This window comes from Anarhichas minor, unplaced genomic scaffold (genome assembly GCF_050575085.1).
Source record: "Anarhichas minor isolate MPS153535 unplaced genomic scaffold, ASM5057508v1 ptg000006l, whole genome shotgun sequence".
NCBI classification, from domain to species: Eukaryota; Metazoa; Chordata; class Actinopteri; order Perciformes; family Anarhichadidae; genus Anarhichas; species Anarhichas minor.
The window spans coordinates 3579429-3600000 of record NW_027466452.1 but is presented as its reverse complement, the minus strand read 5'-3'; the positions used below and the strand labels follow the sequence as shown (position 1 = coordinate 3600000).

The 20572-nt window shown below is 44.5% G+C and overlaps 2 protein-coding genes across 3 annotated transcripts in view; one reads left to right on the top strand and one right to left on the bottom strand.

Annotated features, from left to right (window-relative positions):
* Positions 1 to 11206, bottom strand: part of klhl20 (kelch-like family member 20) — a 12845-nt gene extending 1639 nt beyond the window's left edge. Inside the window, exons 1-14 of one of the 2 annotated variants that reach the window (XM_076079816.1) lie at positions 11100 to 11206; positions 9243 to 9306; positions 6819 to 7076; positions 6609 to 6717; positions 5783 to 5989; positions 5186 to 5344; positions 4931 to 5025; positions 4606 to 4721; positions 4228 to 4411; positions 3994 to 4137; positions 2806 to 2939; positions 2510 to 2718; positions 2260 to 2366; positions 1 to 1073 (exon numbers count right to left, since the gene is read on the bottom strand). The exon at positions 1 to 1073 is cut by the window's left edge and continues 1639 nt beyond it. In XM_076079816.1, the coding sequence (XP_075935931.1) occupies positions 989 to 1073; positions 2260 to 2366; positions 2510 to 2718; positions 2806 to 2939; positions 3994 to 4137; positions 4228 to 4411; positions 4606 to 4721; positions 4931 to 5025; positions 5186 to 5344; positions 5783 to 5989; positions 6609 to 6717; positions 6819 to 7076; positions 9243 to 9265 (1830 nt within the window). In that variant the 5' untranslated portion in view covers positions 9266 to 9306; positions 11100 to 11206 and the 3' untranslated portion in view covers positions 1 to 988. The other variant, XM_076079809.1, reaches the window with a different exon arrangement.
* Positions 11207 to 12456: 1250 nt separating this feature from the next.
* olfml2bb (olfactomedin-like 2Bb) lies at positions 12457 to 19221 on the top strand. The gene is made up of 9 exons (XM_076078242.1): positions 12457 to 12723; positions 13583 to 13855; positions 14013 to 14120; positions 15140 to 15304; positions 15417 to 15639; positions 15981 to 16586; positions 16707 to 16883; positions 17585 to 17781; positions 18832 to 19221. The coding sequence occupies exons 1-9, from the start codon at positions 12457 to 12459 to the stop codon at positions 19219 to 19221; spliced, it is 2406 nt and encodes an 801-aa protein (XP_075934357.1).
* Positions 19222 to 20572: the final 1351 nt, after the last annotated feature.

Genomic DNA, 20572 nt, shown 5'->3' with positions numbered 1-20572 from the left:
CTGTTTAGAACAGAGGAAGCTCTCACAAAAAAAATTAATCGGCAGGCCATTGGATGAACCACCTGTCAATCAAACTCGTCACCGAAGCCAATCAGGAGAAGAGCGACAATGGCTTTTCTAGCATCAACAGTAAAACGAAAAAAAACCTGCTATACCACTTGGTGATTGTGGTGTCCGAGTTCTTTCCACTGACGGGTTGAGATCGTCAGCATCTGAGCCTGTAAACACCTTAATGTAACAACAGTGACCACAGCAGCAGTGAGAGAGAGTAGGATGCATGCTTCACAGCCCAACGCAGAAAACAGGATGCGAGGGTGGATTTACCTCCGACAGTCAGTAACACAATGTTGTGTCTCCAGGAAGTAATCGACCTCACACAACGAACGGAACGTTTGCTGGTCCGCTGGCTTCTCTTTGTTAACTCGTTGAAGGCTGGTCAGGAACACTTTAAAGTTAAAACTAAAGAATGATATTTCTTCCCCGGGTGGTTGATTTGCAGTGAGCCGATGCTTGACCGTCTTCAACCTCTGAAATGTAACCTAATCTCCAGCAGCAGGTTGAGCTCCATAACAGACGGTGAGTCCAACGGTCCAGACCGAGATGCTCTCGGAGGGTGAGAGGAGAAAAGGCCCGTCCTCTCCAAACTGGAAGCTTAATGGTACATTTGTAGACCTCGGCTCGCGGAGCACTTCATGCTGACCGTGGTCCAACCGATGAAGACAACAAGGGTATCCCAAAGTGGATGACCTTGGAGTGTGGGGGGGGGGGGGGTTTGGGGATGAGCTAGAGTTCAAAGTTTGTTCCTCTCACCGTCTCGTCTCCCTCCCTTCCCCCACGTCTCTCTCATCCTCGCTTCAACTACAGCGTCTCTTTCGGAGGCACAGGTGCCGGTGGAGAGAGGCATCCATTGCAACGTGAGGAGAAGTGTGAGAGAGCGTGTGTGAGTGTGTGTGTGTGTGGTGTGTGTGTGTGGGGGGGGGGGGTTGTGTTACCATATGTGAGATTCACAGTGAGTCATTTTGATGACGCCCACCCCCCCACCTAGCCGGCGGTAGTTCATTCCTCCATACAACCTGGTGAGAGGAGAGGGACATGATGAGGAAAGAGAAACTACATAATATACACGAAGTGTGCGTTCATGGATGTGAACACAGCAGCATAGCAGAGCAGGACAAGACGGATTAAAGAAAGTCAATATATTAACTGCTGGTTACCTTCTTTGGCCTTTTTGGCCGTGTACTCTATTGTTTCTTAAAGGATGTCCTTGTGCAGGTCTAATCACCTCTTCTCGAGTGTGTGTAAAATCACACGATCTGATCAAGTTAAGAGTTTTGTTGTGTGCTGTGACTAAGCGTTTACTTCTAACTTAACCCCAGCAGGGAAGGCCTTTACACATGCCAACGAAAAGGCTAAATACTTGCCTGCAAATATTTCTCATAAAACCTACTCACACTGGCAGCGATGTGAATTTGTGACAGTTGCAAGACTTTTTCAATAAAAGGTTTGAATCGACTCACACAGGAAAAAGGACCAACTAGCAGGATCCTATAGAGCCAGAGGAGAGTCTGTCAGTCAGTCTGTCTGTCTGAGCTAAGCTGCTGCAAGATATTCTATTAAAATGCTCTGATTGAATTTGAGTTCCATCTGGTGAATGTATTTGTCCAGGGCTTTTATTGTGAAAGTTAAGAACAGAGGGAGAGTGCTGCCTTTGTCAAAGTTTGCAGTTTCGTTTGGACAACAGAGCGTCTGTGTTGTTGTACAATAAGGTCGATGCCTTGCCTACAACCATGTGGCAAATAACTAGTGTTAGTTAGCTCAATGCTAACACGTAATTAGACTTACCATTGACGTGCTAATGGGAATTAGCATTGTGATAATATTACCATCACAAACTATTTTAGTCATACGTTTCCATTGCTCCGAGGACATGAACTAGTCGCTGCTTTACTTCACATTGCTAGCTTAACCTGCTGCTTCAGTACTCCACACTGACCGACTACGGCAACCTCACAGGGTCAAACCTCACCACCAGGAGAGGACAGCACAATGGCGGTAGCTCATTAAAGAAGATGTTAAGTTATATTACTTTATTAAAGTCATTCTGCTGTTTTCTGCTACTAGAGAAACTACTGAAGAAAAGGCGTTTTACAGCCTCGATACATTTTATTTGAATACAAATAAAAATTGTATTCTTTCAATGTTTCCCCGAGGTAACGAATATCGATATTATTCAAGGTTTTGTTTTGTAGCCCCTCTCACCTCCATGTGTTGGCATCAGGGTCGTAGACTTCTATCGTTTTGAGATACGTCGTCCCATCGAAGCCTCCCACTGCCATCAGCTGACCATTCACCACAGCCAAGCCCACCTACACACAGTTACACGTCAGCCTCGTACACACATTAAACCACCGTCAGTATCTTTAACATCAACTATAGTAACTTAACTGACACAGATTAAATGCAGTTATTGACGTATGACTGTGAAGCAGTAACTAAAACAATGTTTCACCCCGCTCCGTCTGGACGTCATGGCCACCACGGGAGACCACTGGTTGGTCCTGGGGTTGTATCGCTCGGCGCTGCTCAGCTCCGTGGTGTCGTCTCTCCCTCCAACGGAGTAAATCATGTCCTGGTAGACGGCGCAGCCCAGGTGCTTCCTCCTGGTTCCCATGGGGGACACCGTGTGCCAGCGGTTCTCTTGAGGGTTGTAGCGTTCCACTGAAGACAAAGAGATAGAAAAATACTATCTCGTCAAAGCTCTGGGTTACTTTAAGATTGTACTCATCACGTGACTCAGTACCACACCTGTATTTAATGGCGACGTCCCATCAGACCCTCCGACAGCGTACAGGAAGCCCCCCAGCACAGCGACAGCTACACCCAGCCGCCTGGTGCTCATGGAGGCCACGCGAGTCCATTTGTTCTCCTTGGGATCATACCTACAGTGTAAGAAGGATGCCATGTTCAGAACTTCTCTGTGTGAATATTAGCAAGTCAATGTGGGCGTGGCCAAGAGCAGAGGTCACTCTGACCGAATACTTTCTGTCTTTGACAGAATTTTTTTAAACAATGACGGGACAATCTGCAGGCTGTCTGTCATTTTGAGGGACTGGAGGCCTCGGAGTGAGTCGATGTAGCTGCACCACTGGAGCAGAAGGAGCGCATGCTGCAGAATCTTATCCCCGATGAAGCTGCAGGATCCAACGTTCAGTGTCAAATCTAAAATGGGCTCCGAGGCAGCGACGCCAAAGAGAATGACAAAGTCTTCTGCAGCGTTTGATTACACACAAGGGGGCACCCGCTTTATGTCCATGCGGACCAGAAGGAAGTTTGAGTTCAGACACACATATTGACACAATGGCCGCAGTGTTTTTAGTGGCAAATCATGCGTTTGTTGAAAACTTTAAAAGCGGCATTGGCCTTAGTGCCTCTGTCTGACCCACAGAACGGACAGCTAGCGAGGGAGACTGGAATCAGAGACTTCACCTTTAAATCAACCCATCTTATTATCATTAAAACATTTAAATGAAAAGGATAAAATACATTGTGATGGCACATTTACAACCTTTTCTGACTAAATTAAGTCTAATGCAACCACTAGCTAAGAGAGGGCTGGGCCGTGGAGAGGAAAATCTATGAAAAGAGAAGCCGGTAGGGACATAATATCAAATCAGCCTGTGGCATAAAAAACATTAAGACATGAACAGTGAAGCCCAAAGTAAAGAGGACTAGTCTGGCTTATGTTTACAATGTTTACTGATGTAATAAATCAGGAGAGAAGTAGAGTCATTTTCTCATAGACTTCTATACAACCAGAGGAGTCGCCCCCTGATGGACACTAGAGAGAATGCAGGTTTAAGACATGAAGCATCGGCTTCATTCGGTAGAACCGGAGGTTGCCGCCTGGGTGACACATAAGATGCTGAACTAGCACCTAATATACGGGTAAAAACATGGACGATTTATCATAGATGCAAGACTTTTGACGGATACCTTTCTACGATGTTGAGACAGGAAACCCCGTCCTGTCCCCCTACAGCATACAGATAACCACCGAGGACAGCCACTCCTACGCTGGTACGACACGTGCTGGTGGGGGCTACGTCACTGCTCCACTGATTGGTCTTTGGGTCATATCTGGACAGGAGAGATGGAATAAAGACAATATGTAATAACATATTCATAATTACAATTCTAGACCTAAATCTGAGAGATCGTGCCGCTCACCGCTCCACGGAGTTGAGGTATGACGAGCCGTCGTGACCCCCCACAGCGTACAGCAAGTCGTCCAGAACGCTCACGCCGACTCCGCATCGACGCTTACTCATCGACGCCACCATCCGCCACTCGTTGGTCTGGGGGTCGTAGCGCTCCACACTGGAAATGGCGTCGCCGCTGCACCAACCGCCGACTACGTGACGAGGAGACATGGGAGGAGAGAGTGCGCAACGTAAAATTATCACACGATGAAGAGGAGTCATTCCTTCAGTCTACTTATTTGATGCCAGGGAAACGCAGCGTACCATCGGAAAACAATGGGTTTTAAAGGGCGACTCGTATTCTAGCGAGGTGTCTCAGTGTGATCCGGGCCTATTAGGTACTGACCTGCAAAGAGGACCTCCCCACAGCGGATGGGTTTCCTCGGCCGGGTTCTGGGGCCCTGCATCAGTGGCCTCTCCTGCGGCAGCAGCAGGTAATTCTTAGCCTCATCGACCAGGTCTCTGGAATAAAAATAGATGTATATAATCATAAATCGAGGTTAAATATCGTCACTGTATCATTCTCATCGTAAGAAATGGAGTTTCTCCTCTCAGTATTTTTCATACTGTTCAGTAATGTAAAAAGAGAATCCACCAAATTCCTGGATCCAGATCAGCAGCATCTTCCCCACTCAAAACATCGAAATGTTCCACAAACAAACAGCCCTCACCTGCACTCCTCGTCGCTCTTGATGAGAGGGTCTGACCCAACGGTGCCCACCAGGAACTTGGGGCTGAGCAGCGGCAGACGGACATGCTGCAGGACCTACAGAACACAGGAAAATCCACGTCAGTCTCAGAGGGTTCCTCGGCTACAACAGAAGCCTGAAGTAACGCTGAGGGTTTAGAACTGGAATGTACACCCGGAACCATCCAGGCAACAAAGCCGCTAACTGCCGTGGTGAGATACTTCCTCAGCCACAAACCTGCGGTAGCTGTGGTCTGCGCTCCTGGATGCTGTACTTCACCCAGGCCATCACGGCGTTGAAAACCTGCTCCTCGCTCCGCACGTTGAGCTCGTCGCTGGAAATGATGTCGATCAGCTGGTTGGCGGGCAGCAGCATGAACTCCTCGCTTTCCATCACCTAAGACAAACGGGGACAGAGTGAGTCAGCGGCTCTGCCACAAAGACGGGAAGCTAAATCCACCTTACACTTTGACTGCATACATTTATTTTGAAAAGCAATGTGCTGTGAAGCTACACGTTCCGAATGCGATGTAGCGACGCCTCCCCTCTTCTTCTCTGCCGTGTCAGCACAAAAGCTCTCACGTCGCATGATGTTTTCTTATTCATGAGTCAATAGACTGGAATTCTTCACACGTTTACAACTTCATGTCAAAATGATGCAGTGAAACAGAGTCGCACCAACAGCTGCATTAGTGACTGTGTGCTCACATCCTCAGGCTTGTAATGAGGACGGGAAAACTGAGAGAGAAACACTAAACAAACCAACTACTAACATCTACTAGAACATACGACTTTGAGAATTCTAGGAGACGGGGATTCTCATCCATGGGCTTACCTCCTGAAAATTGTGCTGGGTGAACTTGTCTGCGATGCGGAGCAGCTCGCGGCAGGAGTGCGTGTCTGCGAAGGCCCTGATGCCCAGACAGTTGGAGGGATCCAGCTGCCTCTTGAGGAACTCGCAGCAGGCCTCCTGGATCTCAGCCAGCTGGAGGAGGCAGGCGGCGGGGAGCAGCGTCTGGACGTTTCCCTCCTCTACCGTCACCTGGGAGGTTCAGGACATCAGAGACTCTTCACATGCTCTTTTAATCAGATGCTCGAGTGAGACCTGTCTGCAGAGTGTCCCCCATCTTGGCTACAGAACCCTGCAGCTCCTTCTCAGATTACTAGCTCTGGTGGCCATCTGCAATCCATATTTTGGCTAATATGGCTACACGTTAGGGGTGGAGACAGATTCCTTGGAATCGCACACCTCAGTGACTATCGATTCCTCTTATCGAGGCTGATCGGCAGCTGCACATGCACGATGATGTAACACCATGTTACATGTTTTAGTTGATTTCGAATGCTCAAAAAGCATGGCACTAAAAAACCTGAGGGGACGCTACATTTAGAGTATTTGGAGATTGCATTGATTTACATTATGATGCCTTCATGGTCTACTCAGTAAAAATGAGTATTGGACGAAGGGAAATTATAACCTTTTGATGTGCTCAAAAATAATCTTGTAAAATGTCATTTTTGGCGAGAATATTTTAAGGAGATGTTTTCAAAGCAAAATAAAACGGATATTAAAATCAGATCATAAGAGGAAGCAATATCGCATTTTGTGTTACTATAAACACACCACTGACCCCCGAGTGCCAAATAGAAACTGTCGTTACCTGTGACGTGTACGCAAAGTCAATGAGCAGCTCCATGGCTCTCTCATCGATGTCGCGGATGACCACTTCCGTCTGCCTGCTCTCCGCCAGCTCCCCAGTGAACATCGCCCTGAAGAGAACATCAAGACATATCATTGTCACAGCCAGCACTCAGACGTGGATTCGTGTCCAGATGTTTTCCTTCAGCAGCTGCGAGTGGCCTCCTTGTACCTGAAGTAAGGGCTGCAGGCCGACAGGATGACGCGGTGAGCGTAAATCTTCTTGGCGCCCACCACCAGCACCACGTCACAGAGCTCCCGGTGTTTTCTCAGCAGGTTGATCACCTCCAGGGTCTGCCGCGGGTGTTTGTCTGACACGTAGGGCATGCGTGCGGGCTGGGGGACCCCCTCGGGGAGCTTGTTGGGGTCCCCCAGAGTACAGCGGCTGGTGATGTCCATTCCAGTGGCGTCTTGGCGTGCGCTGGTGGCCCTAAACAAGGACCGGAGGGGCAAAGATTCGATGTAAATACACCGTTGGTTCTTATTCAACATCTTAACAACTCATCTTGTTCGGCTCTATTGCTACGTTTTATTTATTTATTTATTTTTTTTTTTTTTTTTTTTTTTTAAATTGTATTCAATATTTGTTAAAGATAAATAAATAAACTATCAATTACTTTACTTTTCTTAATGTGTTGACTAATAATATCTCTGCTCTTTTGGAGCCCGTTTTTTTATATAATTTTTAAAAAGTAAATTAAGTTTATTATGATTTTTATTATCATCCTCACCATTATTAGCATTACTTTTATTATTATTATAGTATTACTATGATGTGAGACCTGAGAGAAATTCTCATTTTTGAAAGTAGAACTCAAAATAGGCCTAAGGAAATATGGTACAATAATCCTTTGTTTTTTCAACAAGAGGAGCTTGAGGATTTAAATGTCTAACTGAAATACTGACGGTGTGTATTTTGACAGAAGAGGGCAAAGACGAGGTAGAGAGGATCTCATGAAAGACAGGGTTTGCATGATGAAATGGATGGAAGGTAGCATTTCGCCTTTTTGAAGCTGAATTTAAACTACGGATTAAATAAATGTCGGTGATCTCTGCCTCGGCTGCTTCGATTGTCACCATTCATTTCAACCCGTCTTCTGTGAGTGTGTGCCATTTGATCATACCTCAAAATTTAAGTTCCATTAAAAAGATACTGTTTTCAAATTTGAGGAGGTTTTCTTCTTCAGGTACACAGACCCTGCAGTGCATCTAGATTAGGGCTGCCCCCTAAAAGCCGATGATTGGAGTCCTCAGTCGCTGTCAGTCCAATCTATTTCGGCACCTATTTTTTTCACTGCATCATTGTAAACGGAGCACTGCAGGAGCTTCTGAACTAGACACTGGAACAAACTCCTCTATTACTGACCAGTCCGACTGCGCGTTCAGACTGCTTTATAACTGATGCACCCCCTCTGTGTCTGGCTGTGTGTAAATGATGAACAAATGTGTATCCTAGAGGTAAAACATGAGACTAGTGCAGGCTGATAGAGGAGTTTAGTGTGGGGCGGCTGCTCTGCAGATGGTGCTGAACTGACTAACGGGGCACAGTGGGTACAGTGTATTAAAGAAAAGCTGTATTGTTGTTGTAATGAATGTTTATTAAAAAATATATCCACGGTTTAGAAATCAACATCATCCCTCCTCTGGGCCACTAACATGTCAGACAGCAGCCAAATGCCTATATTAAAGGTTTAGCAATGCAAAGGGCTCACCAAATGAACATCATGCTGTATTGAAAAGACAAGTTATTTTCTCATAGACTTCTATACAACCAGAGGAGTCGCTCCCTGATGGTCAGTAGAGAGAATGCAGCTTTAACACATGAAGCTTTGGCTTCTCTTTTCACAATCTGAGGTTGCCGTCTGGGTCACATCCATCCAGTACTCTGGGGGTTGGGAGGTGGGGGGGATTCTGGGTAGGAACCCCAATAACTAGTAGTCTTTAATCAAGGCGGACCTGTAGGCTCAGTGATAGAGCAGGTCGCCAAAATTGCTCCTGAAGGCTGTATGTACGGTGTGTGAATGTTAGTTAGTCTGATGGTAGCCCCTGCCATCTGTGTGTGAACGGGTGAATGACATGTAGTGTAAAAGCGCTTTAAATGGCCGTAGGCCTAGAAATGCGTTACACAAGTACAAGTCCATCTACCATTGTATGGCAGGGATTAGTCTGCTTATGTGAGTTTTTACGTGAGTTTTCCTTGAATAAATAGAACGACATTCACTATCCGCATCAATGACTGGAAACACACACACACACACACGGGAGGGCTACAAGTAACCACGAGAAGTTCATCTTAATCATGTATCAAAGACACAAAAGCTCATAGCGATACATATCATCCACATGTGACTGTTAAATACAACCCATCATTCAGAGATAAGAGTATAATAGAACAAAAGAGAGACAGAAAAGACAAACGTAGCAATATATAGATACAAAAGCAGTCAAACTGAGTCCAGACTCAAAGAGTCTTGGTGGTCACATTTAATCTAAGCTTTGACTAAAACACAGTTCTTGTAGAACAGTCTAGAGAGAGTACCAACACATTTCTCAATCTGCAAAGGAGTGTATACAGTTTCCTTCACAGCACACTTACCTGCGCATTGGCTTTGCGTCCATGCACTGAAGGGCAATGTTTGGTCCCAAACCTTGGGGTTGACCTACAAAGACAGCACAACAAAATGACACCTTTCCTGGGGCCAGTGTGTCCACCACTCACAGAAGGAGTTCAACACATTCAAAGTCAATGTAGCAGTATTTGCCAGAAAGCCCTTTCACATTTGAACATTTAGTTTGGTACCTAGTTTTATGTTTCCATTTGAAAAGATGTGATTGGACTGCTGATGATAAAAAGCTACGGCATCCTTTTGTGAGGGCACGCTGACTGCTTTATTTTGTATTATCATAGTTTGTGCCACACCTCGTGAATTTGACTCGTAACCATTTCTCTAAACAAGACCAAGATCAGATTGATCCGTTTTGCTTACACTGAGTTTATTAGACACACCTGTACAATATATTACAATCAAATACCGCCGCTGTGCAGGAAACCCTGCCATCCTAAAGTTTATGCTGTACAGTTGTGTGCAGACACAGTTATAGTCTCCGCAGCTCATGTGGAGACTATAGCTATAGCTGCGTTTGTTATCCGAACAAATGCGTGAATTGGATGTATTGTAAAACCTCTTACAATGTAATACAACAACAACACTTCTACAGCCTCAAAACACGACCATAGAGTTGAATCTACACAGTATAAACAAAATCAATATAAAACTACAGGATCCATTCATTGCATGCAATTGAATTAAGCTGCAATACATTTTACAGATGTAACTCCTGCAGTGGGAACATGTGTTTGCGAGGTATACTCAGGTGTGAAATGTGAGTGTTGGGGTTTCTCTTATTGTTAAAAACAGCTTTGAGTACAGTATTCCAATACAACGTATCTATTGTTGTTGTATTCAGTGCGGTTAAGAGGTTAAGGCTAAGAGAATGAATGGGATACATTATACAGCTGCATTGTGAGTCTGTGGATGGTTTAATTAGAGTCCTCGTTTCCTACAATAAACTTTGGCATCTTCATTTGTTGTTGAAATAATTGTAGACGCGATACTGACGACTTTGGGACTCATCTGTCCCTGAACGAAGTTAGGTGGAGCACAGTTGTCAGAAAACATTACACTAACGTTATTAGCTTCATCACAGATCGGGATTAGTTAGTGGGGGAGACAGCAAGAAAACAACGATTAGTGTTGCACGTGATCAGCAAGACAGCGGCTCAGATGTTCACTTGCTATTACAGTCAGCTCTGTGATCAAATGCCCCCCATGTCAGCCCCATCACTTCATGTCACGTTAATACACGGCAGCTCCCCGAGAGTGGCTGGTTCTCAGCTGCTTTATCCGCATTATTAACGACTTATTGGGATAAGCTAGCGGTTTGTTGTTAGCCGTTTCAGCAGATAGACAGATCCGGATGCAAGACAGTCCACCTAGCTAGCTAACGTTATCAGAATTGGGCTCCAGTGATGTTTATCGATAGTTGTGACAGAAACTAATGATATTACTAGAGAGAATGCATGCACGCGCCGAGTTAACGTAGTAAAAAACGGCGAGCTTCAGTAGCTAGCTAACGAGCTGAGGATGTAATGCTAAAGCTAGGTGCTATCGCTGGCACTATGGTGGGGAATCAACAGGCGATTCAGTACCCAGTACAAACGTAGAGTGTCTAAGTGAATCGATACAACCAATGAAAACAAAAGGAAACAACATAAGAAGACATCCCCTACTTAGCCGACATGTTTGGGGCATCCGCGGCCGCTGGAGTCTGTCGGCATCAGTACAGACATAAACTAATGCTGTCGTAAAATAAGTTAACATCAACTCTTCCGAAATGGAATGTGTTGACAACTATGTGAGGAAAAATGACACACATTGAAGACGGGGTTTACCTTATACTTCCATCACAGCGACAGAAAGAAGTTGCCCGGATTGCTAATGTTTACAATTTAATGCCGTCGGCTAAACACTGGTGCATTTATGCGCATGCCAAATGCCATGCGCCACTTCCGGACATTGGGTTTTTCAAAATAAAAGTATGAGATGACGTAATTGCATCAAATGTATACCTACAAGTAAATTAGAAAATATCAAAATATTACATAGATCTGTTTAGGTTTGAAATGTATTAATTAATTGGACTAATGTCAAGGAAATTGTTTCAGTTTAGAGTTAAATCAAGTCAGCATCTAGCGTTATCAAAGGGTCCCTTCTCTTTGAGATTTCAGTCAGTTATTCATTTGCGCCTGCTGTCCACCAGAGAGCGCTGCAAACCTGCAGTTTTTGAAGCAAAGGTAGAAATCTGTATCGGCTTTATAGGTTTTTGTTTTTACCTTCACCTTGCTTTTGTTAAGAAGAAAACAGGGGAAACAACATGCTTGTAGCCGAGAGAGAGTGTGCACTTCCTCCAACAATGTGTTGGGTTGGTTAAGAGTGAGTACTTCTGATAGTTGTCTTGGAAATATGCCTATTTCAAAAGACAAACCCACTTATCATTTTTGCTTTTGTCATTTGCTATATATACCCCATAAAAGGACAATCCTATCTGCATCACGGTCTTAATTGTTTTTTTTGGGGGGGGGGGGGGGGGTCTAGCGATAACAAAATAATATGCTTATTCTGTGTAAATTATTTAAAAAACTAACTAATTAAGGGAGGCCACCGTGGTTGGTCTTTAGTTGGTTGCAATCTGCAACTCACCACTAGAGGCCACTAAATCTCACACACTGGGCCTTTAATGTTCGCTATGGAGTATTCAAATTAGGCTACTGTACCTTTAAGGGATTATTGACTCTGACCTAAACATGCATGGTGAGCCTGCGCTCTCTCTCTCTCTCTCTCTCTCTCTCTCTCTCTCTCTCTCTTGAGCATGAACACAGACCTGGTTTGGACCGGGTCCAGTGTGGAGGTCCATGTCCCGTACGTCACTACCAGTACCACCCGTCTCACCGGCGACACGTCGCATGGAACCAATTGGAGCTCCTTCTCTTGTCTCCGGAATTTTATACTTGAACAATTCGTAACTCCGTCCTTTTTTCATTCATCCTTCTGCTGACACACTTCATCGACATAAACTGAACTGAGTCTATTGTGTTAAATTAAGTTTTTGTTTTCAGGTTAAACTTGGAGCAAACGTTTTGAAGGTAGACAACTCTTTTCCTGTAAACGGTCATTTAGAGGCCGGTGGATCATCTTTTTAAAAATACAACTACCTGATAATTACTTGAGACACAGAGCTTCTGTGGAGAGATGTGGCGCAGATTGTCACTGCTGCTTTTATGCTGTGCTGTAAGCGGACTTGATGCTCTGGAGGCGGACAGGAGCGCCGACCCCTCGCGGGAGACGATGCTGATGACCGAAGCGGCGGATATGGGCAAACCGGACAAGGATGCGCCCTCCACGGCTAAAGAACAGGACAGAGACGCTCCTGTTGTGGGTGCGGAGGGGAGAGTTCAGCAGCCCACCGCCGAGCCTCTGGAAGAAGAGCTGGATAACCAAGAGAATATCATTAGCCAGGTCGGTGTAATGTATGTGTGACCAAATATCCTTTATCGCCAAACTGTGGTTTGATGACAAATTGCGTAAATCATACGCACAAAACTAGCAGTGAAAGATTTCACATGTATTTTACATTAAAGAGGCAGCCTTTAATTCGGCATCAGTCAATTGACTTACGAACCAGTTTAAACGTGTTATTCACATTACCCAGTTTTTTATGGGCCAAGCTGGCAAACAAAATCAAATCCTGATAAAAGTGGGCAGTATTAAACTGGCAGAACTTCAACCCAAGCCCAGTTTGAATTCCGCTCCCTCCATGAGGCTTCATTTGATCTCATGCGCCGACAGTGTGTCAGATCACATCTCAGTGGTTACTGAGCTCAGGACAAGTTTCCAACCAAACCCCACAATTGGCCAGTTCAGCTCAAATGGCGTGTAAATCTGCCCCAGACCTGTGTGTGTGTGTGTGTGTGTGTGTGTGTGTGTGTGTGTGTGTGTGTGTGTGTCTGTCTGTGTCTGTGTCTGTGTCTCTGTGTGTGCGCGCCACGGCAACGGGTTGTATCCTTCTGGTGGTTGGTTATGTAATATCCTCCAAACCAAAAAGGTTCTGTTGGTAAACGCCTGTATATCTTCCTCTCAGGCAGCTCACCACTGCTGCAGCTGCAAATCATCACCCATGCTGCAACTCTTTTTTAAATGTGTTTACTTTATTCAAATATTTGTGCTTAATATTTAACATAGAGACTAATACAAATGATCAAATATACATTCATATCAAAGTTGAGTAAAAAGTTCACTTTTGTGTATTAATTCTTCAAAGTTTCTGTTAAATCTGAGCAGCCTAAATAATAAAACTAACTCCGTCCGTCTCTTCCAGCTGCTGGGCGATTACGACAAAGTGAAGACCGTGTCGTCAGGGTCCGACTGCGTGTGCCGCTGTATTGTCCGACCAATCAAACGCTCCGACTGCAGCCGCCTCCACGACAGCGACCTGCCGTCGCCTTCCCAGGATTATTTCACCGTGGAGACGGTCACCAAGGGAACTGACTGCAAGAAGTGTGTGTGCATGGCTCCGCCTTCCGCCGTCAACCCCTGTGAGGGAGAGTACAGGTTTAAAAAGCTGCAAGAGGCCAGCAAAGATGACATCAAGGTAGAAACAATGTCGTCTTATAATTGTTTTTCTGTTGGCTATTGAGGACAAGAGATGTTCTCTCAGAGTTTGAACTTTGGGTAAAGAACGATTCCCATCGGCCCAATCAATGTGTTGTCTTTCTGTGTCCTTCACCTCTGTGGGTTTGACCATTAAGCTGGCGACTATCATTGACTTGTTGGAGGGCTCTCTGTACGGAATGGACTTGTTGAAGCTCCACTCTGTCACCACCAAGCTGCTGACCAGGGTGGACAAGATGGAGAAGGTGAGCCCACACACAACAAGCACAATCATCCGCTATAACTTTAGGTGAATGTCTTGCATGGAGGGAATGGAACTCTAAACTCTCTTTCAAAAAAGTCCGCTTTCTTTTTAGGAAGAATGACAGAAGGATTTGAATGGAGTTTTTCAGGCTTTCCTTTAGCCAAAGACTGAAGCTCCAATCACAGAATACACACTTGTCATTTTCGGTGACAGGACAAGGGAAATAATTCTAATCGCCATAATTAGTATGATTGCAGTCAGCAGGGGAATGTTTTTAAACGTTTTCAACCTGTTTCAATCACAGTACAATTATATAATTTGGTTTTAGTTATCACAGCAACGTAACAACCCCTTTTCTGCCACTTTGTATCACCACCACACACCTCTAGTGGCTCATACGCAATGATTGAGAGGGATTTTATTTAACTCTATGCATTGTTGTTTTTAGGAAATTCTTGCGTTTAGCAAATAGGAGCACAGTATTTTGACCAAAGATACTCCTCATAGACAACATGACAAGTTGTCTGATTTCGTTACATTGGAAAACCGATGTACTTTGGAGTCGTCTGGTAAACTCAGGAGACTCCTGCTGTGGGGTTTTACAACACAATATGTGTAAGTTAGAATAGAAAGTGATTCGTATTCTTCATGTCTGTCTAGTGTCTTATCAAGAGCATATTTTCCATGACAATCGAGGCAACTGCAACCCCTTTTTTGAGCCTATACTGTATGTGTTTACATTTTGGCAACTAGTGCCATCAGAAGTACGCTGAATTAGCTATTGGATTCCTGTGACACAGCAGAAAACGTCTTGTAAAGTTCTGGATTAGTTATGTATATGTCTGCACTCATATGCGCCGTTTTTTTTATTTCCTTTTGTTGCCATATTCTTTAAGTAGTTTGCCATCGAGTATGTTGTGAATCCAGTTTAGGATGGGCTGTTCATGTGCTGTTATCTTGTGTGTGTGTGTGTGTGTGTGTGTGTGTGTGTGTGTGTGTGTGTGTGTGTGTGCACTCCAGGCTGTCACTCGTAATTCTAGTGAGAGAACAAGAGAGAAAGAACATGTGAAGGAAAGAGCAAAAGAAAAGGAGAAAGAGAGGAAGGTCCAGCAGAAAAAAAAGAGAGTGAATGATTTGGAGCGCGCAGGACAGAAAAGTGGAGCAGCTGCCTACGGCAACAAGCAGGTATTAACCGTCTGAAAATCAGAGTCTAACGTATCAGAAGCAAACTCACGATCTCACCTGAAAATCCCAAATTATTTTTAAATTAAGCAGGAATTTGCTTGTTCTGTTGCAGAAGAATTCTGATGGTCAGCTGAAGAAGAACCAACAGCAAGATGGACTGGAACAACAACAGCCGACCAGGAATAAGACGGGATCTCAAAAGCCAATCAAAGACAAGACGGAGCCAAAGCAGCCTATCACAGACAAGAACGGCGTGGTCATCAGGGGCGTGACCTTTTACAAGGCGGAGGGAGGGAGCTACAAAGAGAAGGACGACAAAGGGAAAGGAAAAAATTGTAAGTCTAGCATACCCTTACTACTGTAATGCTTTTATATCTCATTATGTCGAAAAGATATTGCGACTTGATGGCACTCCACTTGGAGGACATCCATAACCTCCTAAGGACAATCATATCAGGTCTTGGCAATCTCATTCAACAATATGATCTTCTGAAAAGTAGAGTTCATTGCAAAACTCTGTTTACCACAGCAATATCTGTAACAGAAAGAGGATGTGACCGCCGCACAATTTCAATAAAAAACCTGGATTGTGTTCAGCTCTAGCAGGCAGATAGAAAAAAATAATAATTTAACCAAAATGTCCTCACTGCTATTTTCCTTTTTACTTATTTTACAGCAACTCTAACTGCAATTGCTTCAGTGGACTTACTGATTCGTGAGTCTCTCCCACCTACCAAGACTTTCCCCATCAAGAGTCCAGGACCTTCAACCACCGTTAGCACACAGCTAGACTTTGAGGACCGATCAAGGAGACTGAGCAGGCCTGCACCCACCCAGCAACCAACTGCTCCCCCGACTACCACCCAACGAACCACAACTACAACCAAACCAGTTCCCACCACCATCAAACCAAAGAATAAATCAACCACCATCTTACCACCAACAACTTCAAAACCAACGACGAGCAAACTGACGACTACCACCCAACAACCTACAACCAAACCAGTTCCCACCACTATCAAACTAACGACTGAATTAACCACTAACATACCGCAAACAGCTCCAAAACAAACGACAACCAAACCGACAACTACATCCCAACAAACTTCAACCACTATTCTGTCTACCCCTCGCTTCAATCAGCATACCACCTCACTCTCAGATACCAATGCAGGTCCACCCATCGATAAGTCCCCCATGGCAGACTCTCAGCCGGGATCCAGGAGTCGACTCAGCTGGACGGAGAGCCCCTCTGACCAACCAAAGGCCACAAAAAAACCTGGTAGAGATACATGCAGTACTGTAGTTTATCCGGTAGTGAGTGGACATATTTTGACAAATACTAATCACGTTATAGTCGAGTCTTGATTCATAGTGTCACCTTTACGTGTGTGTTCTTCAGCAGTGTGTAAGGACACAGTAGCCAGCATCTCTGAACCGGTTCAACTGAACTCTTACGGCTTTAGTGACGGAGCCTGGATGAGAGATGGGCGCGGCCACGGCAACGTCATCTACCTTACTAATGGTCACTATGGCAACAACCTCTTCGAGTTCCGAGACATGGACACCTTCAAGTCAGGTATAGGATTTATGTGTGTGTGTGTGTGTGTGTGTGTGTGTGTGTGTGTGTGTGTGTGTGTGTGTGTGTGTGTGTGTGTGTGTGTGTGTGTGTGTGTGTGTGTGTGTATGTGTGTGTTCGGAAGGCAAGCAGCAACTTCCAGGACTGGAAAGTGAATCCAAGGAACGGCCTTTAACCTGCATTCTCTCTAATGTCCATCAGGGGGCGACTCCTCTGGTTGTATAGAAGTCTATGAGAAAATGACTCTACTTCTCTCTTGATTTATTACCTCAGTAAACATTGTAAACATGAGTTTATGGTCTCAATCTCTAGTTTCAAGTCTTCTTCAAAACAGCATGATGTTCATTTATGGTCCATTTAGAGTCAAATAGACCATAAAGCAGGGTATGCTTTAGGGCGGGGCTACTGTGATTGACAGGTCACTACTACGGCGTTGTCGGCGTATTATAAATCTTTCACACTGTGTTTTCAGTTCATGAAAGTATACAGTCTATTGTTGTGACAGCTGCTAAATGAAGGTCCATCTCTGTAGTGGCTGTAAAAAAGAGCCAGTTGAGTATCACTACAAAAACACTTTCATTACTGGATGGGTGGATCACATCTTGATATGCAGTCATGGTTACACTTGTTCCAAAGGTCATGATGTGAATTGTGAGCCTGACCAGTTGCATGTATGTTTTCTGTGTGTGCTTCCTGCTCAGGTCAGGCGAGTAATTCATACAAGCTGCCCTACAGTTTCACTGGAACCGGCCACGTCGTGTTTAATGGAGCTTTCTACTACAACCGTGCCTTCAGCAGGGACGTCATCAGATATGACCTGAGACACAGATATGTAGCTGCCTGGACCACACTGCATGATGCTATACTGGAGGAGCAAGCTCACAGGACACAAACTGAAGTAAGACCCATGGTGTACTTTGCGTGAGGGTGGTAACTGGTGGTAACTGAGATTTAACTGTACAAGAAACACTGCATGGTGATTTATTAGTAGAACATACAATCGGGACACTTTAAAGGGTCATAAAGGTCAGTGTGGGGAACAAAAACACTACAAATCACTAGAGTTCAAAAGGTGAAATGGCGAGGAGTAAAAACAACTGCTGTAGTTTTGCTCCCTGTTCATAGCGTGTTCGTAATGCGGGTTTACGATACAGCTGGTGAGCGAAGGTTTTAGTTTAAGTTTCTGTACAGCCCCAATGGAACCAAACGTGGCAACCTCACTGTAACATCAAGACTATCAAAAAACAAAAAAAATACATACACCACATAACTACTCCTAAAATGACAAACTGTAATGAAGGCTTGGGTCACAATGGGTTAGAGAGTGAGCTTATTACCCCCTGCTTCAAGTCTTTATGCAAAGCTAGGCAAACAATGTCCTGATCCAGAAACTGGCCACCCTCTAAGGGTGCTCACCGGAACACGCTTATGGTTTCTACCGAAAACTCTTTTATAGTTCAAGGGTTTCATCTAGAACCAACCTGGGTTCTACCAAGAACCCTTCACAGTTCTTTTTATATCCCGTAGATCTGTCTCCACCCTAACCATGGTTTTAGTTAACAGGTTAGCCTCAGGCCGACGGAACCACGTCCAGCATTGTGGTGCACCGCAACCCACAACAATCATGGCTCACAATCACTTTGTAGGGTGTAGGCTGGGAGGATCTTTTAACACCCATGCCTTCAACAATCATTGAAGAACTCTCTCTTCCAAAAAGGGTTCTTTGGAGGAAAAGGGTTCTGGGTAGATCCTCAGCCCTTCAGCAAAAAGGTGTAGAGCTGTGGGAACTGCAGAGTTGGGTGATACTTTATTTGTTGGTTTATCACTTCGAGCGACACAATTTACATGCAAATAGTCACATGATCCATTGTTGATCTAAAAATATTATAATTATAGCCTTAAAATATGATTGTATTTTAGTTTCTAAAACTCTTCCTATATTTTTCAGTTGGAGTTTGCTGTTGATGAGTCTGGCCTGTGGCTGCTCTACCCCGCTCTGGACACAGAGGGTTTCCACCAGGAAGTAACTCTGCTCATCCACCTCCGCCACCGAGACCTGCAGCCGATACAGAGCTTCCGCACAGGTCTTCGGCGCGGTCGCTACGGAAACAGCTTCCTGGTTTGCGGCGTCCTCTACGCAGTGAACAGCATGGAGCACCGCTACGCCAACGTGACCTACGCCTTCGACACACACACGCTCACGCACAGCATGCCGGGCCTGGCGTTCACGAACATGCACGCGCACACCTCCCAGCTGGCTTACTGCCCACTCGACAAGAAACTGTACGCATGGGACGATGGACATCAGATGACGTACGATGTCGTCTTTGCTTATTAGCACAACGAATGGACACATAGTTGGAAGAGTGAACAGCTATTGAGTATATCCAGCAAACAAAGCTGAGGACAGAAGGAATAGGGTAATAAGAGCGAAAATGTTTTTTTAAATGACTGTGGATCAGTCTAACTGAATGTGTTTGTATATCGACCTGCTGCTTTTTCATACAGACCAAAGTCAGTATCGAGCAGCAAGAGCAGCACTAAACAAGCAGAAATATATTTTGTAAAAGACGAAACCCCACGGGTCATATGAATGTTTGTAAATAAATGTATTCACATATTTCTCTTTTTCCGCAAATGGAAAGTTTGCTGTGGTTTAAAAACGATGCATACCTGACCCTCTGCATATTCAGACTGTCATGAAGAAATCACTGGAATGAGCATGCACAAGGTCACAGCTGTCCACTCCCGTATGAAACAGTATGGTTCTGAAAACATTCAATAATCCCATTCTTTAAGAGCACGCACTCCGAGCATTCGAGTGTGTGGACAAATCCACACTGTCTCACATCGAGTTTATTTTTCATGAATGGTGATCACTGTGGAGGAGCGGTATGTACGTGTATGTGTACACACTTAATTTAACATATTACAAGACCGGCAATGCTCATCGAAGCTTTCTGCCTCTAAAGTGGAATTGATCCAGTACGTACGAAATATGTGGTTTTTAACTCTTATTGAAGGGGAACTTTGCAGTGTTTATGGGGAAGAATTATTAAACTTGTCTGGGAGAATGAGGTTTATGATGACTACAATGTAAGGGCATGTGTTGACATTTTGTTTACCTTGAGTTGAAAATTTAAAATAATCATAACTTTAGAACTAGCTTGTTTATAACGTCCATGCTCAAATGTGAACTCAATGTGAAGTTACAAAGACTTGGACATTGACCCGGCAGGATGAAAAGATGCTATTGGTTGCATTGTGGGATATGTAGGATCTAGTTTAGGGCTAGAAGTCAAGATATCTTGCATCGCTGCATACATTTTTACCTTTTATTTTTCAGTTTGTGTCTTGTAAATCACCTAACTTTATGGAAGTGCAACAGGTAAGTGTAGAGTTCCCCTTTAAGGCAACACAATCTCACTTCCAGCTCTACACTTCAAACAATAAGGCTCTAAGTTCCCCTCTAGCGTCAGTTTTTTGACATGTCAGGGACATGTTACATTGTTATATGCACAGTGTAATTTCAAAATAAACTTCCGTGTTCACAGGAAACATACGGTTTCTGTTTGTTAACGTCATATTTCAAAATTAACTTCCAACGTAGACTTACTTAGTTTTCAGTTCATAACAAAACTGCTTGGTTAGGTGTTGGAAAAGATTGTGGTTTGGGTTCAAATAAGTGT

Excerpts from the sequence above, each read along its gene's own strand:
- olfml2bb (XM_076078242.1), top strand. The coding sequence starts at position 12,457 with ATGTGGCGCAGATTGTCACTGCTGCTTTTATGCTGTGCTGTAAGCGGA. Across the intron at positions 12,724-13,582 it reads AAGAGAATATCATTAGCCAG|CTGCTGGGCGATTACGACAA; the intron begins GTCGGTGTAATG and ends CGTCTCTTCCAG. Across the intron at positions 15,640-15,980 it reads CAAAGGGAAAGGAAAAAATT|CAACTCTAACTGCAATTGCT; the intron begins GTAAGTCTAGCA and ends CTTATTTTACAG.